Genomic DNA, 16,491 nt, shown 5'->3' on the forward strand with positions numbered 1-16,491 from the left:
AGGGAAGCGCAGCCGCGAGCTGCCCAGTGACACAAACCTACCAGATGAGCTGATTGACTTCTATGCGCACTTCAAGGCAAGCAACACTGAAGCATGCATGACAGCACCAGCTGTTCCGGACGACTGTGTGATCGCGCTCACTGACATTTTGAATACTTTCGCAAGCCACTGTATGCATAGTCACTTTACCTCTACCTACATGTACATATTACCTCAGTTACCTCGACTAACCTGTGCCTCCGCACATTGACTCTGTACTGGTACTCCCTGTATATAGCCTGTATATAGCCTGTATATAGCCTGTATATAGCCTGTATATAGCCTGTATATAGCTGTATATAGTCTGTATATAGCTGTATATAGCCTGTATATAGCTGTATATAGCCTGTATATAGCCTGTATATAGCCTGTATATAGCCTGTATATAGCCTTGTTACTGTTATTTTACTGTTTATTTTAGTAAATACTTTCTTAACACTTATTTTTCTTTAAAATGCATTGTTGGTTAAGAGATTGTAAGTAAGCATTTCACTGTAAGGTCTACACCTGTTGTATTTGGCACATGTGGCAAATAAAATGTGATTTGATTTGAACTTCAGCACACAACATCCAGGTGGTGAGCACACTCTACCACTAAGGGACAGTTTAGTTGGCGAAACGTAAGACAGCCTCATTTTCCAATTGTTTGTTTTAGTAGCGTGAATCGTTCCTGTTCACACTGAGGTGAAGAGCGGAATAATTTAAGGAATGAATCCGAGCCTCACTCTTATCCCCTGTGGAAAGCTGGGCTTCCAGCGAGGCGCGGATTTCATTGGCCTTGTCAGGCGTGATTTTAGATCCTTAAACCCAAAGTCGCACGAGTGCCACTCCCCATAGTATGTTGTACCGAAGTTGACTGACTGAAAGGGAACATTGTGTGATTCTAGGTTAACTTGCCACACACAGTACACAAAGCATAAGGGAAGCATTGTACAGTATGACAAACCCAAAGAACATTGACAATGCTTGTTTCATTGAAGGAAATCAATGCAAGAATTTCCACTGATTGTACCCTGTTTCGATCAGCAGGTTCTCACTTCCTCTGCGTTGGAGTCAACTGGATCATCACATGAATAAGACTTTTTCTTAAATAACATTGTCTACATAGCTGTCTACCTATATGCACAGTAACCTACTACAGTGGAAACAGAGAACGGTTAGGCCTATGTTTGGGTTAATATATTTCTGGGCCTATGCAAATATATACTTTTTCCATTCCCTGAGCTTTGAGTATCACCATGAAGGACTGTAAACACCATTATACAACTAGGGTAGGGTCAGAAATGGACAACAATTACATGATATAAAGTTACCCTTGCAAATTGAAAAGAACACATCCTCTAGTGGAGTATCCTGGGATGGTTGATTTACTAGTTTGACGTCCAAACACAGATCCTATAAATAGACTACCTCCCAAATGTTTACAATCCTGTCACACAACAGAGCACATTCCAGTCATTCCTCACCACACCTTCTTCCACTGAGGTTTATTTTTAACTCCTCAAACAGTCTATTTAAAGAACATTCTTGACCTGATTGAACTGGATCCTCAACCTGATGACGAAATAGCCTGAGATAACGTCTTGGATAAAGGCCACAAACACAAGGAACTCACAGGTTTCACATTGCCTATTGAACAGCTAACGACATAGCAGTAGTCTACACACAGATTCTGATCTACTTGTCACTTCATTTTATCAATGTTTCTGTCCCTTTCCCCCACTTTTTATGTCTCATTCCCCGATGAAAACAACAGGTGCAAATGCCTTGTCGATTAGGACACCCTGAACTCCACATTTTGTCTCGCTCACAAAGTTAGACAACTCAAAGCACTTGCAATCCTAAAGGGAACATGCAGATACGCACTTATTCTCTAAACAATCAATTAACCAATCTTTATATAGCACATTTCTTACATAGAATGTATTTTAAAGTGCTTAACGGTCCTTGGATGTGCTGGAGTTTGGCACGGTGGTCTAAAACCGACTCTGGACCATGCATGGCCCTCTGCTCTGGGGGTTTGAAATCCGCCATCTGCAACTTTAAAGCATGTCCATCCACTTATATTGCATCTTTCTCCCATTTATCTTTCTTATAAAGTCATACACAAAAAACATTTGGATTGCTCTAAGTCACAAATAACTCAAATACACTACAAGTTTGCATTTCCTGCTGTGCAGGAAAATCCTCAGCAAATGAAGATCCTACATCTGTAATTAGGCAATAATAAAGGGAGCGTGAGGTCTGACGCTGGTTGCGCTCATGTGCCCCCATCTATGGCAAGTAAATGAGAGGAATTGGAGTGACTCTCATCAGATAAAAGCTAGCCCATAACATTCTGAGAACCATATGTATCTTAGAGCTTGGTGAGAGTGTGGTTGTCCTATGGTTATTTTCCATACAACCTTCCCACAACGTTATGGGAATGGTGCAGGATAGATGATTGTCACGAGTTACAAAGCCAGAACCCAGAAGCAGACCAGGACAAGGTAAGTTGAAACGAAGGTGAGTGTTTATTTACAAAGTCAAGAGTAATGCTGAATAATCCAGGGAACCGAGCGGGTGGCGTTGATTAGTTGTTGGGGGTGCAGTGGTTGATCCAATCATGGCTCGGCAGCCGCCGACCACCAGGCAGAGGTTGGATGAAGGTTCCGGACGAGTGACTGCAGATGGAACAAAACGGAGGTAAGTAAACAACAAACCAACAAGGTGCAAAACAACAAAACGAACGCTAGAAGCTCTAAGACTGATACTCTGGTAAACCTACTGTTCATGGCTAACGATCCGGCAGGGAATGGATGTTAGGCCAGAGCCTAAGAAGGGTGATGATCAGGACCAGGTGTGCAGATTGCTGATGGGATGCAGGTGCGGAACTCAAGAGAGCTCCCCGGAGCGTTCCAGAACCCCTCGGGAAACTGGAGATCACGAGCAGAAAAACTAGTCCACAGACAGGACCCGACTCAGACTGCCGGGATCGTTACAGTACCCCCCTCCGACGAACGCCACCGGGCGGACTCCCGAGCGCCAGGATGGAGGCGGTAGAAGTCACGAATGAGGTCAGCATCTAGGATCTGTCGCCGCGAATCCAACTCCTCTCTTCAGGACCATACCCCTCCCAGTCCACGAGATACTGGAAACCCCGGCCCCGCCGTCTGGAATCCATGATGCGTCGCACCGTGTAGGCAGGACCACCTCCGATCATCCGAGGAGGAGGAGGAGGAGGCGGAGGAGGCAACAGAGGACTGAGGAAAACAGGCTTGAGGCAGGAGACATGAAAGGTGGGATGGACTCTGAGCGTCCTCGGTAGTTTGAGTCGAACTGCCACTGGATTGATCACCTTCTCCACCACAAACGGACCAATGAACTTCGGTAACAACTTCCTAGACTCAGTCCGTAAAGGAAGATCCCGTGTGGCCAACCAGACCCTATCTCCGATGGTATAGGTGGGAGCGGGGATCCGGCGACGATTCGCCTGGAGCTGATACCGGTCCGAAACTCTAAGGAGTGCCTTTCTGGCCCGATGCCAGGTCCGGTGGCAACGACGAATATGGGCCTGAACAGAAGGCACTGAGAGCTCCTTCTCCTGAGAAGGGAACAAGGGAGGTTGGTAGCCATACAGGCACTGGAAGGGAGACATCCCAGTGGCAGATGTAGGGGAGAGTATTGTGGGCATACTCAACCCAAGGCAACTGAGAGACCCAGGAGGTGGGGTTGGAAGAGGCCAGGCAGCGTAGCGTGGATTCCATCTTCTGGTTGGCTCTCTCCGCCTGACCATTAGATTGGGGGTGAAAACCAGATGTGAGACTGACTGTAGCTCCAATGGCCAAACAGAAGGACTTCCAGACAGCAGAGGTAAACTGAGGGCCACGGTCGGAAACGATATCACTGGGCAAACCGTGGACCCTGAAAACCTCCCTAACCAGGATCTCGGACGTCTCCGAGGCAGAGGGAAGCTTGGCAATTGGCACAAAGTGGGCGAACTTGCTGAATCTGTCCACGATAGTCAGAACGACCGTGTTCCCCTCAGAAGCGGGCAACCCAGTGACAAAGTCCAGGGCCAGATGCGACCATGGTCGCCGGGGAATAGGAAGGGGGTGAAGTAGTCCAGAGCTGGGCCGATTGGTACTCTTATTCTGCGCACACACTGGACAGGCAGCAACATAACCCCGAGTATCCTCGGCCATGGCAGGCCACCAAAAACGTCTGCGAAGAAACGCCATCGTCCGAGCCACGCCAGGGTGACAAGCCATCTTGCTGGCGTGGGACCATTTGAGGACCGCAGGACGAACCGACTCAGGCACAAACAACCGACCGGGTGGACCGTTACCGGGACCGGGCTGCGTCCGAAGGGCCGCCATCACCTCCTCCTCAATCCTCCACCTAACAGCTCCCACGACGCAGTTCCGGGGGAGAATTGTCTCGGTCTTGGACCCACTCTCCTCCGTCTTGGAGAACATCCGAGACAAGGCGTCCGCCTTGCCGTTCTTAGATCCAGGTCGGAACGTCAGGGAAAAATTGAATCGTCCGAAAAACAACGACCACCTGGCCTGACGGGAGTTGAGACGTCTAGCCGATTGCACGTAAGCAAGATTCTTGTGGTCAGTCCAGACAATAAACGGTTGCTCCGCCCCCTCCAACCAGTGGCGCCACTCCTCCAAGGCAAGTTTCACCGCGAGAAGCTCCCGGTTACCCACATCGTAATTCCTCTCCGCAGGCGAAAGGCGACGAGAGTAGTAGGCGCAGGGATGGAGTTTACTGTCCGTGGAGCATCGCTGCGACAGGATGGCGCCAACTCCCACATCAGACGCATCCACTTCAACGACGAACTGACGGGCCGTGTCCGGTTGAGAGAGAATCGGTGCGTTGGTGAATCGCCTCTTCAAATCCAGAAACGCTTCGATCCGCCTCCGGATTCCACTTGAAGCTCCTGATACTGGAAGTCAAGGCAGTTAACGGAGCGGCCACACGGCTGTAATCCCGGATGAATCTGCGGTAGAAATTCGCGAAACCCCAAAAATCTCTGGAGCTGCAATCTCGCATCGGGCTGGGCCCATTCCAGAACCGCTCTAACCTTCTCCTGGTCCATCCTAATCTCCCCCTGGAGATGATGTACCCGAGAAAGGATGTCGTGTGGGCGTGAAACTCGCACTTCTCGGCCTTCACGAACAGGCGATTCTCCAACAATCGCTGCAGAACCTGCCGGACATGCTGGACGTGGTCGGAAGGTTCCTTCGAGAAGATCAGAATGTCATCCAGGTAAACAAACACAAAGAGACCGATCATATCTCTCAGGACGTCGTTCACCATACTCTGGAATACCGCTGGAGCATTGGTCAGTCCAAACGGCATCACCTGATACTCAAGTGACCCATCGGTGTATTGAAACCCGTCAACCACTCGTCTCCCTCTCTGATCCGGACCATGTGATACGCATTGCGTAGGTCTAGCTTGGTGAACACCGTAGCACCCTGTAAGGAGTCGAAGGCAGAACTCATCAAGGGCAGGGGATACTTGTTCTTGACCGTGATGTCATTCAACCCCCCGATAATCAATACACGGTCGAAGAGAGCCATCCTTCTTACCCACAAAGAAGAATCCTGCCCCCCAGGGGGTGATGACGAGGGACGAACGAGACCAGCAGCTAGGGACTCCTTGATGTAGGTCTCCAAAGCCTCACGTTCAGGGCGGGAGATACTGTATAACCTTCCCTTGGGGTAGACAGCTCCAGGGAACAGGTTGATGGCACAATCATATGGTCGGTGGGGAGGGAGTGACAGAGCCTTCTGCTTACTGAACACTTCCCCCAAATCGTGATATGTCTCGGGAACCAGGGACAAATCTGGGGGTTTAGCCTCAATCACCTGACTGGGAACCGAATGGGGACAGGCAGTCTTGAGACAGTTAGCATGACAATCAAGGCTCCAACTCGTTACCTTGCCCGTCACCCAATCGAACGTGGGATTGTGTTCCCTTCAGCCAGGGGTATCCAAGGACCAGAGGAACATGGGAAGACGGCAGAATGAAGAATGAAATCATCTCCGAATGATTCCCCGACAACAGCATCTTAACCGGTTCAGTCCTCATCGTGATACGTGCCAGACTACTGCCGTTCAGAGTGGTCGCTTCAATGGCTTCCGGCAATTGCTCCTTGGAAAGCCCCAGCTGTTCCACCAACTCGGCATCAAGAAAGCTTCCACCGGCACCTGAATCGATAAAAGCGTTAATCGCTAAGCTCTGATTCCTGTTCACAAGGGTAGCCGGGAAACGGGGTCTGACAGAGGTATTGAGAGGTCGAAACTGGCTCGCTAAAAGTCCTCCCAACTTTAGCGAGCCGCGCAGTTTGACGACCGCCGGGAACAGGTGGCGAGGTAATGTCCCGATCCACCACAGTAGAGGCAACAGTTAGTCCTACGTCTGAGTTGGCGTTCCTCCTTGGTTAACCCGTGCCGCCCTACTTGCATTGGTTCAGAATCGGGAGACAGGACCTCTCCACTAATCCTGTGTGGTGGACGATGATCGACGTATTCTGGTCCAATCCCCGACCCGACTGGAACCTGAGAAGCTGATCGATTGGACGGACCCCATTGCTTCTCCTCCTTCGCTCACGGACTCGATTATCCACCCGAATAGACAAGGCTACCAAGCTGTCCAGGTCACTAGGGCTCCGGATAGGAGATCAACTCATCCTTGAGCTGCTCCGACAGACCCTGGTAAAAGGCCGCTTGCAGAGACTCCTCATTCCACCCACTCTCCACAGCCAACGTCTTGAACTCGATCACGAAGTCGGCCACGCTACGAGTTCCTTGGTGAAGCGAAAACAGGCGCCTAGCTGCGTCCCTCCCTCGGACGGAATGGTCGAAGAGCTTCCTCATCTCGGCCGTGAACCCCTGGTATGAAGCCATGCAGGGGTCTTGTCGTTCCCAAACGGCTGAAGCCCACTCCAGCGCTCGACCACGCAGCAACTCAATCACAAAGGCTATCCTAGCCTTGTCTGTGGCATAAGAGTAGGGCTGTAGATCGAACACTAACCCACACTGCATAAGGAAAGAACGGCATCTTCCCAGCTCCCCCTCATATTTCTCCGGCGCCGGAACCTTGGGCTCACGGAAGGACACAGCTCCAGACGCGGCAGGCGAGATGGGTGAAACCGGTAGTGGATCCTCCACCGGAAACTTGCGCTGGTTCTGGACCTCCGTCAGACCGGTAGAAAGGTTCCGAACTGCCAACGCGATCTCCTGTAGCTCCGTGCTATGATGGCCCAACATCTTCTCCTGATGGGTAATGGCATGGCGAACAGAGTCCAGGTCCGCTGGGTTCATTACTGGCCGGATCGTTCTGTCACGAGTTACAAAGCCAGAACCCAGAAGCAGACCAGGACAAGGTAAGTTGAAACGAAGGTGAGTGTTTATTTACAAAGTCAAGAGTAATGCTGAATAATCCAGGGAACCGAGCGGGTGGCGTTGATTAGTTGTTGGGGGTGCAGTGGTTGATCCAATCATGGCTCGGCAGCCGCCGACCACCAGGCAGAGGTTGGATGAAGGTTCCGGACGAGTGACTGCAGATGGAACAAAACGGAGGTAAGTAAACAACAAACCAACAAGGTGCAAAACAACAAAACGAACGCTAGAAGCTCTAAGACTGATACTCTGGTAAACCTACTGTTCATGGCTAACGATCCGGCAGGGAATGGATGTTAGGCCAGAGCCTAAGAAGGGTGATGATCAGGACCAGGTGTGCAGATTGCTGATGGGATGCAGGTGCGGAACTCAAGAGAGCTCCCCGGAGCGTTCCAGAACCCTCGGGAAACTGGAGATCACGAGCAGAAAAACTAGTCCACAGACAGGACCCGACTCAGACTGCCGGGATCGTTACAATGATGGCTTTGATAAAAAAAAATCTTGGTATTTCATTACTTTAATAGGAAGTTTTACTAAAAGTTCAAACATACTGTAGTTACATTTCATTTCAATTTGTCTCGAACTGGTAAGGTTTGACATTGGGAATGTTCTAAAATAAGAATGTTAAGAAACAACGTTCTTCTGTGGGAATTTCAGTACTTCAGCATAACGTTTCCTACAGGTCTCCTCGTGGCTCTATGTAAAGTCATATTCTCAAATTATTCAGAGAACGTTAAGAAAACGATCCATAAAAACCACAAGAAAACATGAGTAACTTTTAGAGAACGTTCTAAGAATGTTATTTAAAAACATACAATCCGTTGTCAGAACGTGAAGAAAACGTTCCATAAAAACCACAAGAAAATGTTAGTAACGTTCTGAGAAAGGTATTAGAATGTTATTTAAAAAATTTATACATTCCATTTTCAGCATCAACAAAACTCTCTATCTTCTATCTTGTTAAGTGTGTTCAGGTGTGTTGGCCGTGCCCACTAATTGGCCAGACCTGATCTTAATGAGTGATTGTTTCCTTTGAAATGGGGTCTCTCTGAATAGACTAAAATGAACAGCTTTGTATGCCTAAAAAAACATAACATGCTAGCTCCATCCTGGTGGCGCAGTGGACTAAATCCATGGTTTGAGAACATATGATTATAGGTTTGAATCTCACTGATGCTATGTAAAAAATAAATGTATTTTTATGATTAATTCCATGTGTCCTATCTGTGCTTAGAGTTCAAAAAAGGAACCAGAGTGAAACATTCTCAGAACCTCTCTAAAAATAAACATTCCCAGAATAGGCAACATGTTCACTTCTGTTCTCAGAACGTTTAAAACACATTTTCGTTTTACTGGTCAAAAAACGTATGGCTTTGTTCCCACAATCAATTTGAAACCAAAAAATATACATTCCCACAACTTCAAAGGAACCAAATGTGCTGGCTGGGACTCATCTGTTGAGCTTTTGTTGTCTTGGGACAATGCTCAGTGACCCTTCATCGCTGGCTGTTGAGTAGAGATTTCCCCGTGATTACGGAGAAGAGCCAATCAGGATTGAGATGCAGGTGGAGCTTGGGTATTCTTGGCTGTGTCAGAGAGCATAAAGAATCCACCGAGCTTCCTTAAGAATTGAGTATGCACACAGTATTTAGCTATTGAACACAAATAATCAAAAATGGATATTTGCTGTGAGACGGCCTCAGAAGAACTTGACAAGACCAAAAGGCTTTTGTAAGTTGTTGATGTAATTTAATTGTGTAATTATTATTATTTTTTAAATAAAAAGTTGTTATAGGCTTTATGAGCACATATTTGTTATGTATTATATTTCTATAATTTCATCACATATATGGTAAATGATAATGTCACCTGATAAGTGTGCTATAAGACATTATTAAAAATAACACTGTGAACATTCTTTCTGCTTTCTTATCATTTCATTAGCAGGCATTTTCCCTGGAAATCCAGACTCCACAAATTCATCCATAGTCCCTCAAGGAATATAATGCCCAGGTATGTATTTTCAATATATTCCATTTCGCGCCGTCCTCCAGACGCTTGTTCCCGTTTTCTAAACGTTATGCGCATGTGCTCAACAACAAACCTGTCACTGACATTCACACTTCTACTCAATACAACATATATTTAATTTAACGTCACACTGTTCACTGTATAACATAATACTGAATAGAATGGCTAATTTGCTCATATTTGCAACACACCACTCTCTCCCAAACATTCGCACACTGCTCCCAACTTTAACAACTTTAGGCACCAAACAGAATATAAGGATTACCAGAAAGAGAAAGAGTTTTGATATAGTTTGGCCTATATGAATCAATCATACCTTTGAAGCACATCTCACGAGTAGCATACCCTTTTCATTTCCATTTCCATTTACGTCATTTAGCAGACGCTCTTATCCAGAGCGATTTACAAATTGGGTTCCTGTGCCAATCAAATTTGCCTAGACCTACTGTCAAGCTAGCAGGTTGTTAGCTAGATAGGTAACATGACTGAACAACGTTGTTTGTTATCAAAACAATCATTAGCGGGACGATTATGCGAACGAAATCGAGCAGGGAGAAAAAAAAGGTAGCTCCGGTTATAGGAGTGATTTTTTTTTTACACGTTTTCTTTGCTCTAAAGCTGCAAGCATACCTGTCGCGAAGCAGTTTTTCCTCTCTGGCACTGCTGCATGACAGCGAACTTGCAAAGCCTATACTCAGATTGGCCTGTGCTCTTGGTTATATCAGGGATGAAATTATATACAATGTATCAATTTTGCTCGCTCGGCGCACTAATCCAATGTATCAAATGTACAAATGTAACAACAAAAGACTGATCAGGGTCTCCATCCCTGCTTGCTATCGAGGCTAAATTATACATATATTTTAACTGATGGAGGAATAGATGTGAAGGAAGAGCGGAAGGACAGAAGCAGGTGAGAGAGGGCAGGTAGGGGATGCGGCTGGCTGATCACAGCTGCCACACGTGATATGCACATGAAAATGAAGTGTACATTATTGGACCGGTGCTTACAAAAGACTAGTTGCTGTTGTTAAATTTTTCTTTACTGAAATTATAAACCACTGACTTTATAAACATTTTTATAACAGGCGACAGCGAGTTCTTTAGATCGGTAGGGCCGAACATGTTGGTAGTATCATATGAAACGGTACTAATGTATTCTAAATTCTGATATGACGGTGGTACCGGTATACCGTGCAACACTAATTCAATTACACTATTCCCATATTTCAACCTCTTTTTGTTATTTTATTTCTTGCAGACAATCTGTTGATGAGGCGAAACAGTGGGGACAATCCTTAGAGAAACTACTCAATCATAAATGTAATTTTGTTTATATATATAGGAGTCATATTATACATATTTTAGTAAATATATAAAACACACTTTACTAGACTGCAGAGTACACCCAAGTTGACCCAAATATTTCCCCTCCATTTCGCTTCTAGGTGGACAAGCAGCATTTCGGGTCTTCCTTAAGTCTGAGTTTTGTGAGGAGAATCTGGAGTTTTGGCTTGCCTGTGAAGAGTTCAAATCCATCACCAGTCCAGAGAAACTTGCCTGTAAAGCTACTGGCATTTTTGAAGAATTCATCCAAAGTGACTCCCCTATGGAGGTAAAAACACATTGTTATCATTATGACAATACCATCATTTAGATTACTTTATGTTCCTTATAGTGATAATAAATTAGTGACTTTCTTTGAAAGTTATACAGATTCAAAATAATTATATTTTGAAATTCCCCGTGAGTAACTCTGTATTGTTGCACAGTGGGAGAATATAATCTTTGAGCTTTCCAGGATGACATGAAAAAAATAAACTAAAATAGATTTAAAAGTAACCTAAATCTAAAACCAAATTAGACAAAGAACGACTGACATATGATAATAGGTAATAGTGTCTAAATAGTGTTATTTAAGCTTGTGTAGAGTGTGATTATTGCATTTTTTTCTCAAATCAGGTTAACGTCGATCACTACACAAGAGACACCATTGCTCAGAGTCTCCACCAGCCAACGCCATCTTGTTTCGACAGTGCCCAGAGGAAGGTCTGTAGCCTTATGGAGAATGATGCATATCCTCGGTTCATTCAGTCTGACTACTACAAGGACCTGTGTGCTGGTGGCAGGGGCTTAGGAAAACATAGAAGAGTTTGAGACTCACTGACTCACACTCCAAAAATGGACTCTGACAACCCAGTTCTCTACTTTTCTCCTGAAGTGTGCACTTGACTTGAACACTACCTCACATGGAATGGTTCACCTGATAAACAGATGATGAAAGCTACTGACTTCAAGTGTATGTGTTATTTGTATATATTGATGGTGATGTATATTAGTAAACATGTAATATTTCATATTTAATAATTCCATTATAAGTTGTACATGCAATTCAGCTTGTTGATATATATTATACAATAAAAAAAAACATAATCATGGATTTAGCGATGTGGAAACTCCTCCAGCCAATGCTTACATCAATTCCATGTGTAAGTACAAGTACACTTCTGGAAGAGAGTAGAGAATCGGGGTGCGGCCTTAGTCCTCTTCATCCCCCTGTGGCGCGTTAGGGCATCGACCATGGCTCTCCACCTACACTGAACATTGCAGGAAGGTCTCATCTGATAACACAATCATAGCCAGCTATCGCAGCCAAGATTCAATCAATCCATGAAATGTATCATCAGCAGATGTCACAGTGCTTATACAGAAACCCAGCCTAAAACACCAAGGAGGAAGCAATGCCGATGTAGAAGCACGGTGGCTAGGAAAAACTCCCTAGAAAGGCAGGAACCTAGGAAGAAACCTAGAAACCTAGGGGTAGCCAGTCCTCTTCTGGCTGTGCCGGGTGTAGATTATAAGAGCACATGGCCATTAAGGCCAGATTGTTTTTCAAGATGTTCAAACATTCATAGATGACCAGCAGGGTCAAATAATAATCGAAGTGGTTATAGAGTAGAGGGTGCAACAGGTCAGCACCTCAGGAGTAAATGTAATTTGGCTTTTCATAGCCGAGCATTCAGAGGTCGAAACAGCAGGTGCGGTAGAGAGGGAGAGGGAGAGAGAGGGTTGAAACAGCAGGTCTGGGATAAGGTAGTACGTCCGGTGAACAGGTCAGGGTTCCATAGCCGCAGGCAGAACAGCAGAAACTGGATCAGCAGCACGATCAGGTGGACTAGAGATGGGGAAAGCCAGGAGTCGTCAGGCTAGGTAGTCCTGAGGCATGGTCCTAGAGAGAGAGAGAGAGAGAGAGAAAGAGAGAGAGAGAGAGAGAGAGAGAGAGAGATGGGAGAATTAGAGGGAGCATATTTAAGATCACACAGGACACCAGATAAGACAGGAGATTGACACCAAATAGGACAGACGGACTGTGGCCCCATCCGAAGATACCCCCGGACAGGGCTAACCAGGCAGGATATAACCCCACCCACTTTGCCAAAGAACAGCCCTCACACCACCAGAGGGATATCAACAGACCACCAACCTACTAGCCTGAGACAAGGCGGAGTATAGGCCACGAAGATCTCCCCCACTGCACGAGCCCGAGGGGTCGCAAAACCGGACAGGAAAATCACGTCAGTGACTCAACCCACTCAAGTCGAGTATAGCGAGAAAAAAGCCTGGCAAGACGTGATGCACCCCTCCTAGGGACGGCATGGGAGAGCACTACCAAGCCAGTGACTCAGCCCCCGTAATAGGGTCAGTGGCAGAGAATCCCAGTGGAGAGAGGGGAGCCGGCCAGGCAGAGACAGCAATTTAGCACTAGCTGAAGTTTATTTAGTGCTTTATTCGGGTAGCTGGAGAGTAGAGCATTGCGGTAGTCTAATCTTGAAGTGACAAAAGCATGGTTTATTCAGAGACTTATCACATCCAAAAGTGACACCAGACCACAACCGGACTGTACATTTTTGTATATTTCATACATAGGCTACTAAATTACATACAAATGTACTGTACAAAACCTCTTGGCCCTTAGACAATGATTATGAAGCAAGTGCCATGATAATTATGCTTGTATTAAAGGTCTGAATACCAATTCATGCTTACTGACTAACTATTGTCAAGGAGACGTGTTGGACTTGACAATAAGGTTACAGAATGTATACATTTCGCACAGAGGTTGAAAGAAAAATGAAAAGCTAGCAGGTATTGAGCAAACTGTGATGTGCTTTGCCATAAAAAAAAAAAAATTATATTTTGGACCTACATTATACTCACTAGATACATTACATTATCCCACCGGAACATTGACACACACACGCACGCACACACGCACACATGCACACACACACACACACACAAAGTGTGACATCATCAATGTGGTCCTCTGTAGCTCAGCTGATAGAGCACGGCGCTTGTAACGCCAAGGTAGTGGGTTCGATCCCCGGGACCACCCATACACAAAAATGTATGCACGCATGACTGTAAGTCGCTTTGAATAAAAGTGTCTGCTAAATGGCATATTATTTATTATTATCAAATAGAATTTAACCCATTCCCCTCCCAACCGATCCTCTCATAATCAGAGCCTAAATGGTCATCATATTGTCAGAGTAGTCATTACAGCATCAATTCATTTTAATTGCACACATTCTCAATCAAGAAGCAGGTAAGAATCTGATCACTGTGCTAAAAGATGATATAACCACTACCTGAGCACGCCTTGCTCTTCAGTCAGTCAGAAGAGGTCACAGCTATTACAGTTTTTTACAATCACTTTGGCACTAATTTCAGAACCTTGACGTCATTTTTCAAAACTCTAGACACAAAACTCAAAACGGTCATCACTTGTAACACAGGCTGTCCAATGTTCAAAACATTGCATTGTGCATTCATATCTTTAAAGAAATCTTGCACTTGCACAATCATTGGTTCAAAAAACAAATTTATTGTGAAATACCAATGAAACGTTAATTTAGATCACCCACACACAAGCAACCGATAGTTTCACTGTGTCATTGTTCGTACGATCATTAAATATTGTAGTACAAAACAGGTGATACATATTTCATTATGGTACTACATGTAAATACATCCCTGTAAAAGTACTGCAGTAGTAGAGAGAATACTACAGACACAGTGGAATCATTGAACAAAATCTGAAATATATTGATGAAAAACAATACAGTACTGTAAAACATCAAATGCAGTGTTCCTCAACTTGCTTGCTTGTACTGTAAAAAGCAAAACATAGGAGTGATTACTGTACTTGTACATTTTCATCAACTCTGTCTTGTGGTTTTGGCCACAGGTTCTCATCTACATCACAATGGATGTTTTCATTAGCCAAAAATCTTGGAAAAAACCTTTGGCCATGGCGAAACCAGGCCTGACACTGGTCTGCCGTGATGTCATTGCATGCGTCATCCATGGCCTGGAGAAGAGTGACTTGTTCATGAGGGCGCCTATCATAAACCTTCCATCTCCATGTGGAGAAAAATTCCTCAATCGGGTTAAGGAAAGGAGAGTATGGGGGTAAATACAGGGTGGTAAATTGTGCATGGGCCTGAAACCATGCTTGCACCATATGAGCATGGTGGAACCTGACATTATCCCACACAATGACATGGGTCACGCCATCAGCTCTACAGGCCTGATCGAGCTAATCAAGGAAGGTTACAAGGGGACCATAGAAACGGTGTCTGATAAAGAATGATGATGAAATATTACATCCATAGATAATGTAGTCTTATTGGTTCATGCTCCACGCTAATTGGTGACAATGATATATAGCCTCCCTACTGTTATTTTATTTTACTTCTGCTCTTTTTTTTCTCAACACTTTTTTGTTGTTGTTTTATTTTATAAAAAAAATAAATGCACTGTTGGTTAAGGGCTGTAAGTAAGCATTTCACTGTAATGTCTGCACCTGTTGTATTCGGCGCATGTGGCCAATAAAATTTGATTTGATTTGATTTGATTTGAATCTCGTTACTTTGAAGCTTTCATGATCTAAACATGGAATATTGTTTGTCTGTTTCCATACAACTATGCATTAAGAGCAATGCAAAAGTTACTTATCATTTTGAGCAGTTGTATCAATTGATAGTTGGATAATTGTAATGAAATGAATAGACACTCATCTGAAATGTAATGTGTGAATTGCCTTTTGAAATAGTAGTACTTTGATGTTAAGTTGTGTCATATTGAACAGGTGACTTTTGTTAAATGAACAAATGATCTTAGTTTTATGTGTATTGTATCCAAGCAATTGAAAAAAGTGTTAGAGTTTTGAAAAATGTGCATTTTGATCATTGGTTGTGAGTTTTGTGTCTAGAGTTTTGAAAAATGACGTCAAGGTTCTGAAATTAGTGCCAAAGTGATTGTAAAAAACTGTATGTATGATAAGCAATACAAGACAGAGGCTATGTGCCTGAGGATGGTGTTGCGGTTAAGGCAGCCGTCTTCGGCACATACTGTATATGATTCCTTTGCCAGCCTGGGGTCGAATCTTGGCCCCTCCGGTCCTAAAATGGTCTTCTCTGTGTGTCCTCTTCCTGTTTCTGTCTTTAAAACAACACACTATGTAAGAAGAGAGTAAAATCCACTCTCCTTTAAAAAAAATCAAGACATACAATTGATAAGAATAAACCTGATGCAGGTTGAAGGTAACAATGTGTTATTAAGGTAATCAGTTTGCCATCCATTTTACATTGGTTGGCTTTTGCTTCGTTTTAAACCACTACAGTGTCCATATTTTAGCCAACAGTGTCCTCTGGTGGTATGAGAAATTGACCCATAAGAGTCTAAATCCTGTCTAAGAGGGGGGAGGGGGATTCTACTAAGCTATATGGAATTGTTTTAAGGTCATACCAAGGATAATTTTTCTATTTGATTTTGAATTTGTTTTTGAATTTTAAGACCCCTTGAAGTATTTAAAAAATATACAAACCAATTATTTGATGAAAAAGTATTTTTGGCCTTACTGCTATTAGCCCATACAAAGATTCACTACATGGAACAACAGATAGTCCCCAAAAAATAAATAAAAAGGAAGTTTGTCCTATAGGAAGTGTTTGTCCTA

The 16,491-nt window shown here is 44.5% G+C and overlaps 1 protein-coding gene across 2 annotated transcripts; it reads left to right on the top strand.

Annotated features, from left to right (window-relative positions):
- Window positions 1-8,800: 8,800 nt before the first annotated feature.
- LOC121581437 (regulator of G-protein signaling 2-like) lies at window positions 8,801-11,903 on the top strand. 2 transcript variants are annotated; one of them, XM_041896934.2, is made up of 5 exons: window positions 8,801-9,167; window positions 9,381-9,449; window positions 10,729-10,790; window positions 10,916-11,082; window positions 11,430-11,903. In XM_041896934.2, exons 1-5 carry the CDS (start codon window positions 9,112-9,114, stop codon window positions 11,622-11,624), a joined length of 549 nt encoding a protein of 182 aa, XP_041752868.1. In that variant the 5' UTR covers window positions 8,801-9,111; the 3' UTR covers window positions 11,625-11,903. The 2 variants fall into 2 exon arrangements, with proteins under 2 accessions (XP_041752868.1, XP_041752869.1); XM_041896935.1 differs by having other exon boundaries at window positions 9,384-9,449.
- Window positions 11,904-16,491: the final 4,588 nt, after the last annotated feature.

This window comes from Coregonus clupeaformis, chromosome 14, assembly GCF_020615455.1.
Source record: "Coregonus clupeaformis isolate EN_2021a chromosome 14, ASM2061545v1, whole genome shotgun sequence".
NCBI classification, from domain to species: domain Eukaryota; kingdom Metazoa; phylum Chordata; class Actinopteri; order Salmoniformes; family Salmonidae; genus Coregonus; species Coregonus clupeaformis.

Coding starts and splice junctions, on each gene's coding strand:
- LOC121581437 (XM_041896934.2), top strand. CDS start 9,112: ATGGATATTTGCTGTGAGACGGCCTCAGAAGAACTTGACAAGACCAAA. Junction 9,168..9,380: donor GACAAGACCAAAAGGCTTTT/GTAAGTTGTTGA, acceptor TCATTTCATTAG/CAGGCATTTTCCCTGGAAAT. Junction 10,791..10,915: donor GAAACTACTCAATCATAAAT/GTAATTTTGTTT, acceptor TTTCGCTTCTAG/GTGGACAAGCAGCATTTCGG.